The sequence below is a fragment of the Diplotaxodon limnothrissa genome, linkage group LG13 (assembly GCF_057381915.1).
Source record: "Diplotaxodon limnothrissa isolate DT_005_m linkage group LG13, D_limnothrissa_male_GT1.1, whole genome shotgun sequence".
NCBI classification, from domain to species: Eukaryota; Metazoa; Chordata; class Actinopteri; order Cichliformes; family Cichlidae; genus Diplotaxodon; species Diplotaxodon limnothrissa.
Genome location: NC_140608.1, coordinates 20913125 through 20922045, shown reverse-complemented (window position 1 = coordinate 20922045; position 8921 = coordinate 20913125). Strand labels below are relative to the sequence as shown.

The window sequence follows — 8921 nt, the reverse complement described above, 5'->3', positions numbered from 1 at the left end:
TCACCCTCCTCCTCTATTTCCAAAACTCTGAGCACTTTCTCAAAAAGGAAAGCGCGAAGAGCGACCTCCATATTGCTGCGCCACGTCACCTAGTCCGCCATGTGAACCGAAAATAGCTCGAGTGTCGATTTGCTCGCACACAAGTCGAAGTTTCTCTCAGATAATGTTACAGTATTTCTCTTTCCGTGTGTCACAAACGAACATAAACCTCAAAATTTAAGACAGCGAAAGCGACAGCGGAGTAATACCTCAGCCGAGGAACTACTTCCCTCCTTATAAAGAGATACAATGTTTCCTTATTTGGTGCTGTCTCTCCTTATTTGGTGAGTCACAGCGTCGTGTACGGATTGGCTGAGGATTATCTGAGGAGTGCTGTCATTGGTCAGCGAAGCACACTAATTAGAATAAATACCAAAATGGTTGCGCTAACCGACAACGTCACCGTGGAGAAGTAAAAAGGCACTAACATAACAAAACATCCAACTTTTATTTTATTTATTTATTTTAATTACCCACAGGTTGTGGCGCCTATACCATACAGCAAACTCCCATTTTCCCGGAAGTTGAACTATATCATCTCCTTTTATCTGAAGTGCATGTGTGCGGCACTGTTACTGTAGATAATTCAGCAATATGAGATCATTTAAGGTGCCAGATTATCGCACATCGACTTGAACAGGTAATGTAACTGTAATAGGCAAGTTCCTTTGAGTATGAAGCCTGCTGCTTCCTACCAACTTTTTAATAACGCCACTGTAAAGCAAGGTGCAGTCACTGTCTGTTTACTTCATCTTGCTCACCTTTGCAACAGTTCCTGCCCACTTAGTAAAATGTGTTACCAGTGTCGTCAGAGATGGCTTCCTCCTCTACAAGTGGACCTGACAGCAAAGAAAAAACAACTTAAACTGATATCATTCATCATTAGGTTTTCTTTGAAACGTGTAATCCGTATTCATTTAAAAGAAGAAAAAGGTATCAGAGGGAAATCAGTCAGAGGCACTTAGGTGCACTGTTTGAAACGATGGAACAACCTCCACCCACCTGGTCTTACGGGCAAGTTAAAACAAACGCCAGAGTTTTGAGGCATTTGAAAATGGTTCACTGGCAGGATGCTCAGGGGATTTTTATTGCAAGTGAACTACAAAATCGAAAGTTCGGTGAAACGCAGATTTACTCGGAAAATTGTTATAACATCACCGCAGTGGAAAGACATTTATTGCGTTAACAGACTCATTTCTATTCAGTGTTGCTTCTCGGTATGTCACGCGCACCGAACGAGGCCCAAAAGTGACATGCGCACGGTGCTGTGTGCAGATCCATCAAAGCCCCCCCCCATACACACACACACACACACACACACACGCACGCACACACACACAAATTGCACAGTGCTCAAAGTTAGGAGGAGACCCATAATGACTGAGGGAGTGCTAAAACTCACTAAGCACATAGACCCATTGAGGAAACTTCTTTAAAAGCTAGTTATCACATTAAACTGTAAACAAATTATAATAGGGAAAAAATGTTTGGCAAGCCTCAAGTGTCAGCTTTAATCCTTACCTAACCACACAGCGCCTTCTAGTGGCTACAACAGAGACTTTTTATTTGGATAAAGAAAAAAACAGTACTGGATGTACTTTTACAAGGTCATAAGAGTGGTTTAACAAACTACAGCCCAACACTATAAAGTACAAATCCTTTTAGTCCTACTTCTAGCCCCCACCACCACCACCACACACACTTTAATTATGTGTGTGTAACTTGTAGAGACTTGCAAGAGATAAACAATCCACCTCATTTAAGATTTCATCACTTATGCTTAACCTCATATTTTGTTGTAACACGGCTGCAAGAAGAGCGTGTCACACAACACTCTGGTATCAGTGAAGAAGCCACCAGCTCCATGATTTACAACATATTTTCACTTCAATACAAAAAACAAGGCATTTATTTCTCACCACTCCAACACCTTATTTGGGGGTGAACTTGTACACAGCTGAATTACCACATTTTTTTTTTTCAAATATTTGTTACAACCTCAGCATAAACACTGAGCTGAAAATATTAAGAAGTTAAAGTAACTGTCACAACAAACTGGGTAAAAACACTGTGAACCTTTATTGACAGCAGCATGTATGCTTTTGTATACATCTGTGATTACTGTGAACATGTGCTGAAGCAGATTTTAAAAAAGAAAGAGGTCTAGTTGTGAGTGCCTAGCATTCATAAAAACAAAATATTACACTAAAAACAACGTATAAAAACAGGTTCATAAACAAAGGCCATTGCATATGATTAGATGATGTAAAAACAACAACAAACAGAAAGGGAAACGGTTAAGATAATCCTTCATTTACTAGGCACTTAAACGAGCACTGGTGACCTGCAGTCACTCTTTTGACCTCCTTTGTACTTTGTGTTAGCATACCCAGCCGGTTACCAGACTGAACGCACACCGAGATGGACCGTGAGAATGAATACATAGCATAAACCACCTCACAGAAGTACCTTTCTATTACAGTTAAAAAAACAAAAGACAGGACCTTCATCATAAATAACCAGGCACCTGCATGTCCTTCTACACAACATGATATATATATTTATATATATATATAAAAAAGGGATAATCTTTTAAGTGAAGTTAGTGCAAGGCTTCTAACATTATGTACACACTGCCTGGTGTGATGGTCCGCTTCGCAGCATTGCACAAAACAGGTGGACCAGGAGAGAAACTGTGATTGGACCTCTGGAGAGAATAAAGCAGGTCAAACGTGGCGGCGGGTTCAATTCCTGCAGCTGAGAGGACACGATGGTGTTCGTGTGGTAAAAATGAGTACTCCTACCCATCAGCAGTGACCTGTAAGCACCTCAAAGTTAACAGAGCACACTTATAAAAATGTATAAAGCCCACACTGGCACGATCTCATCCGTTCAACATGTTCCTTGGCTATAAAACATGCTTCTTTGTTGTCGTTGTTCCGGAAGTGTTACCGTAACACGGATTACTTGTTTTCCACAAACCTTCATGCAAAACCCCATTCCTTATCTGTCTGTAGGGACAACAGTTCAGTGCATGTACACACACACTCACTCAAACACACAAAAGCAAACAATTTGGGGGATTGTACCCGGTGGAGAGAGAGCAGACACCTGAGGGGTCAGGGTGGCGGACTCGGGATGCAGCTCGATGTAATTGCGAGGGGAACAGACCAGTTTAAACGACCTCACTCGACACACTAGTAAAGTGGCTGATTATCTACAGAGGCTTCATCGCTCCACTGCAGTCCCACTGTGCCCCACTTTCTCTTCAATATCCTCTTTAGATTAATGAGAAAACTCCAAGGAGTTAAGTGGTGACGTGACATTTCAGGCAAATCCTTTGCACTAATCAGAGCCAGCGAATGCACCATCATTCCTACAAACTTAGAGAGTGTGTGTGTGAGTGTGTGTGAAGGGGCAGAGGCACTGAGGTTGTGAGGCTCCGTGAAACGAAAACGGCCGCAGACGGGCGGGGTCACAGTGGAACCACAGGCGGAGGCTGGAGGTGGGGGAGGATCGTCCATACTGCGGTGAAGGCAAACTCCTGGCACTGCTCGCACGAAGCCATTCATACAAAGGTGAGTGCAGTTCCACTCATATAGCAAACAAGTCTAATCCACACTCAAAAAATTGTTGAAATGCATAAAAAATTAAAGTTTTTTTTTTTTCTTTTTTCTTCCCCCTCAACTCTCTTCCCTGAAATGTGTGAGACTAAATAATCCAGCATTCCTGTCTGTATTTTAGGGGAAGGGGGGGCGGGGCAGAGTTGGTAACAGTTCCTTTCTGCTGTGAGATGATTGGTCACTTCAGACTTTGCTGTCAGAGGGCAGCTCTCCCAGGGCGTGGACGATGTCGGTGAACGAGGGGCGCTCTTTGAGGCTCAGTGCCCAGCAGCGGACCATCAGCTTGTAGATTTTAGAGGGGCATCCGTCCGGAAGGGGTAGCTTCAGCTTTCCTGCCTGGAGACCTGCAGAAAAATGGGATGAGATGCCTTTTAAAGAGCGATTCCCTCTTCCTGGGGTAAAGACAGTAATGTGTTGCAGCGTCAAACTCACCTTCTAACACTTCGTCGTCGCTCAGTTTGGTGTATGGCATTTCCCCATGACTGAATACTTCCCACATCAACACTCCGAAGGCCCACACGTCCGACTTGGTGGAGAAGTCATCTTCAAACACAGACTCTGTTGGGAGCCAGCGCAGCGGGATCCACGCCTGCCTGTAGTGGTAGTACTCACTACACATGTGAACACCAGAGAAATAACAAAGGGATGGAAATATTAACCAGATGATTCTACTCAGAGGAGACTTTATTGTATGTTTTTGAACAGACCTGTTGTAAACGTCCTTGCTGAGGCTGAGTGACGACACTTTGACACGCCTCTGACTGCTGATCAGGCAGTTTCGGGCGGCGAGGTCTTTGTGAACGAAGCGGTGATTGGAAAGATGCTCCATGCCCTGAGCCACCTGAGTGCAGATGGAAACCTGGAGGGGGAAAAGGGGGGGGGGGGGGGGGGGGGGGGGGTGTCATGGTAGAGAGACTTTGATAAGAACATAGAAGTTCAAAGTGAGCAAAGTTCAACAATTCCTCAATGGTTACTGTAACTTAACAGTGATGAGTTCAGAAGGTTAAAGGTCAAGCTACAATGGCCTGTTTCAGACAGGATGGCCTACACGATACTGCAGCAGAGCCCAAAGACAAAAATACAGAGCTCTGTATAACAGTTTATTTCCGTTTCCGTTTATTTCAATGGCTTCTGGTGTGCAGAAGGCTGTTATATGTCACTCATGCTGCACAGTTCACTGCTTACTTTGGTCTTGGTGCTGATAGGCTGACTCTTGACTTTGTCATCTTTGCTTTTGGAAATTCTCAGGAACTGCTTTAGATCTCCCTGGCATGAGAAAAGCAGACATAGAGAGCAGTGCGTCAGGTACAAAACAACATTTCTGCACTTCTTCTGCGTTTGTGTCTGTATGTGTGTTAGTATGAGATTACCAGGTCATAGTACTCTAGGATCATGTAGTGAGGATCCGCCTCCCTGCAGAGGCCCAGCAGGCGGACGACGTTGGGGTGGCTTAGCTTGGCGAACATTTCTGCTTCCCGGCGGAAGTCGAGTTGGAGCTGCTCATCTCTGGTCTGCAGGCTCTTCACAAGAACCACCGTCTCCTCCTCGCCCTCTTCGATTCCCTTAGCTTTGGATAGCAGCACCTCCCCAAACTCCCCTTTTCCTGAGCAAACATTCACGTGACACACAGCAAAATGTGAGCGCAGAAGCGCAATACACTTTTTTCACAGAAAACAGAGATGCATAGACTACTCTACCTAAAGTCGTGATGGTCTGTAGGTTTGTCCGGGGAAAGTGGAGCTTATCGTTGTTGACGTGGCTGTGGCGTTTCTCTGTGGTTGCGATGGTACCCATGTTGGTGAGCGCCACCTCTTCCTGGATCTCAGCAGTGGTGTGGCCGTTCTGTTGGACTGCTCCGCCTGATGAACACAACAAATATTCTACTGGGTCAAAGGTCACAGACGTAGTACAAATATGAATAAATCTGATCGATTTAGAACATGTTTTATATAATATGTTAAAATGCATTGTATATACAGAATATAGAACGGAGGAAACAAACTGATACTTGTTGCTCTGCTCAAAACTTTTTTTTGCCTTTTTACATGTTAAGTGTAATCAATAAAATGAACACAGGGTGGCAGCAAAGATCTTGAAATAGCATACAGGATTATTGTGTAACTGTAACCACAACTTTATCAGCAATCATACCATTAAGGCACTCCATCTCGGGCTCCTCTCCATCCTGGCCCTTCTGCATTCTTTGGGCGTTGCGTCTCTTCTTGCAGTAGAACATGAGTCCCAGGACCACAATGATGTAGGCCACAGCCGCTCCCACCGACAGACCGATTGTTTGGATCATCTTGTAAGGAGCCTTTTCATCCTCTTCAGTCGGGAAATGCACCGGTTTGTCTGTTTGGCACAGGTGAAAATTGGGGCTGACTAAAACGTGGCTAAGAAGTACACTGTGCATGGATTTAAGTCTTACACACACAACAGACTGTGTTACCAGAACGCTAAATCTTTCACCACAGTGAAAGATGCAACACAGTTAATGGTAAAAGCATCAACTTTAGTGTAAACACGAACGTAAACGTTTCATAGAACAGGATTTTAAAAATAAGATTGGAACAAGCGGATGATAGAAAAGGTATTTGTGGTGAATTTTAACACAGTTAAAACCACAAACTGACTTACAAACATACATACGGTCCTTCCATTTATCTGAGCTGCCCTGTTACAGTCAATTACTTGTCTTTTACAAGGCGCGACAAACATCTAAATTTAATTGTCTCCAAAACAAAAAAGCAAAGCTGGAATACCATCCTGCTACTTTGGGAGAAAATGAGGTGATGTGGGACACGAGTGCTAGTGCGTGACTGTAATTTTCAGCTTTAGTCGGCACACAAGGAGCCACAGAGTGCGAAGCTTTATTAGATCCAGCGTCTGCCCGATCCCATCACCTCGGTGACAGCCGTGGCGTCAGAGACGCGCCTGTGGTTATTAACCTGTCCGCACGGATGACAGACAGAGGCTGAAGGTTTAATTAAAGCCTTCATCCTACACTTGTGATTCTGTGCCCATTTGCTCCTGATAAAGCAAAGCCTGTGTATGCAAATATGTACGAGTGTGCCAAACTCACCCACTACATACAGCTGAGCCACGCGGTCTTTGATGCTGCAGCTGTTTCCGGCCACACAGGTATATTTGCCGGTGTCATCCGTAGTCACGTCCCTGATCACTAGGGAGCCATTGGGCATCGTTTGGAACCTGGAAGAAGGAGCGAGACAGAAAAACACAGAGGTCTCAGTGTCCAATCTGAATCTGATTTTATATCTGCATCATTAAAAATCATCTGATTTAAAGATAATGGCTATAATTTGTGCAATTCAGGGTCAAGAAATGCAGTGCTTTCAGAATACATTAATATATTTAGCTAACATTACCAAATTAGACCATCAGGGCTATGATTGGCCCAGCACAGGAAAGTGGGGAAAGCGTGTTTAAATAATAGCTTTATTTGCTCTGGCACATTCTGACGGAGCAAATGAAACGTAAACTCTCATACTCGTTTGTTTCCAAGGTTATAATTCTATGTTAGCACAAGCTAAATCCACAACGAATGTGTGGAGATGGAGCTTTAATCAGTCGTGTCAACTGTGTAATCCTAATCCACGAAGGCTGAGCTGTGGAGAAGACAAATGTGTTTCATTTACCTTCTGTTATTACTGATGTCCAGCGGCTTGTCTTTACCCACCCAGTGGATGTGAGGCTTGGGATCGCCCGTTGCCTGACAGTGCAGGATCGCAGTGTGACCCTGGTACACCGTCGTGTTGTCTGGTTCCACCTTGAAGCGAACGTGCACTGTTTGTGCACAAAAAGCACACACACAAACACGCACAGAAACAAACAAATCATATTAATACAACACTTTAACCACATCTGGGGCGACAGCACCTCTTTTACAGCTTGTGCTGATTGTGGTCACTGTCCTCCCAGATAATCTACAACCCAAACGCAATTCATTAACCAGACTGTAAAAAGGCCACCAACTACACAATAAATGCTGCTGTGTTTGAAACTTAATGGCAATGATCAGTGACCGCCTTGCTATAAAACCACCCTCACATGCACCAAGACCACAAGTCCTCCTGATGTGGGGCTGATGACTAATACAGTAGCGTGGACCCTTTCTTTCACTACTCCCTGCTTCCATGACGATGAGACAGTGGTTTACCGGCTACGGTGAGGGTCACAAAGGCCCGGATCTCCCCCTGGAGGCTGTTGGAGGCGATGCAGGTGTAGTTGCCAGCGTCGCTTCGAGTGACTTTGGTGAAACGGAGCTGGCCGTTTTTCTGCTTGACGTGAGGCGGCAGCTCTCCTCCATCTGCAGGGGGAGCCAGAGAGACACACGGGGACAAGAGCTGGTCTGGTTATCCATGTGGGATTCAAGTGGTTAATTAGACTATTATGGCTACTGCAGATGGAGGAGGGAAGTGATCTGTGGTGATAAATCGCCCTCACGTTGTGTTTATTCTACACAGGTTGCTACATATTCTTGCGGAAATGACATTTGTCATCATAAGCATTGAAGAATTAATGCCTGCTAAAGGGTTCTGGGTGAAATATTGCTCAACAGCCATTCCTCATCAGATCTGAAGCTATAGCAAGTGGAATCAGTGGCAGCAGACCTGTTTTGGACCAGCGGATGGTGGGGGGCTCTCTTCCTTTAGCCGAGCACTGGATGGGGATCTCTTTGTCCAATTCCAAGCACTGGGAAGGCTGCGGGGTTGGGGTGAACTTTAGTTTCTCTGAAACACAAGTAAAAGCACAGCACACGTCACACACGGATGACACTAAGCTGACGCAAATCATGTTCAGACATATTTGGGAAAAATGTGTCAACAGGCACGACGAGCACACAGATCTGATGAGCGTAAAAGCTGAGATCTATCAGAGGTTGAGATCATGGCATGTCACACCTTTTATGAGATCAGATAAGAATTGATCATGGAGATACCACGTTACAAATGGAGGCTAAGCTAAAGCTGTTGTGTGTGAGTCATATTTTACATCTCTGTGGGTGTCCTGCAGGGTCCCCAGATCCACAACACAGTTATAGAAAACCACGCACACAAGCCCACAGCCATGACCACATCGCATTTATTTTTCATCTCAGCGCCGTATTGCTCATCATTCTCTCGCTCATTACACATCATCTTTATCTCCGGGAAATATCTTCAAATAGATTCGGAGCAAACAAAGGATAATCCACTGTATATACTAGAGATGGACCGATCCGATATTACGTATCGGTAT

General features: G+C 44.6%; 1 protein-coding gene across 1 annotated transcript in view; it reads right to left on the bottom strand.

Annotated features, from left to right (window-relative positions):
- Window positions 1–3803: 3803 nt before the first annotated feature.
- Window positions 3804–8921, bottom strand: part of ptk7b (protein tyrosine kinase 7b) — a 70798-nt gene continuing 65680 nt past the window's right edge. The window contains exons 10-20 of the mRNA XM_085369478.1: window positions 8294–8413; window positions 7840–7989; window positions 7319–7466; window positions 6745–6872; window positions 5814–6014; window positions 5360–5521; window positions 5033–5265; window positions 4848–4928; window positions 4370–4521; window positions 4095–4273; window positions 3804–4006 (exon numbers count right to left, since the gene is read on the bottom strand). Of these exons, the coding sequence (XP_085225604.1) occupies window positions 3846–4006; window positions 4095–4273; window positions 4370–4521; window positions 4848–4928; window positions 5033–5265; window positions 5360–5521; window positions 5814–6014; window positions 6745–6872; window positions 7319–7466; window positions 7840–7989; window positions 8294–8413 (1715 nt within the window). The 3' untranslated portion in view covers window positions 3804–3845. The remainder of the gene's footprint in view (window positions 4007–4094; window positions 4274–4369; window positions 4522–4847; window positions 4929–5032; window positions 5266–5359; window positions 5522–5813; window positions 6015–6744; window positions 6873–7318; window positions 7467–7839; window positions 7990–8293; window positions 8414–8921) is intronic.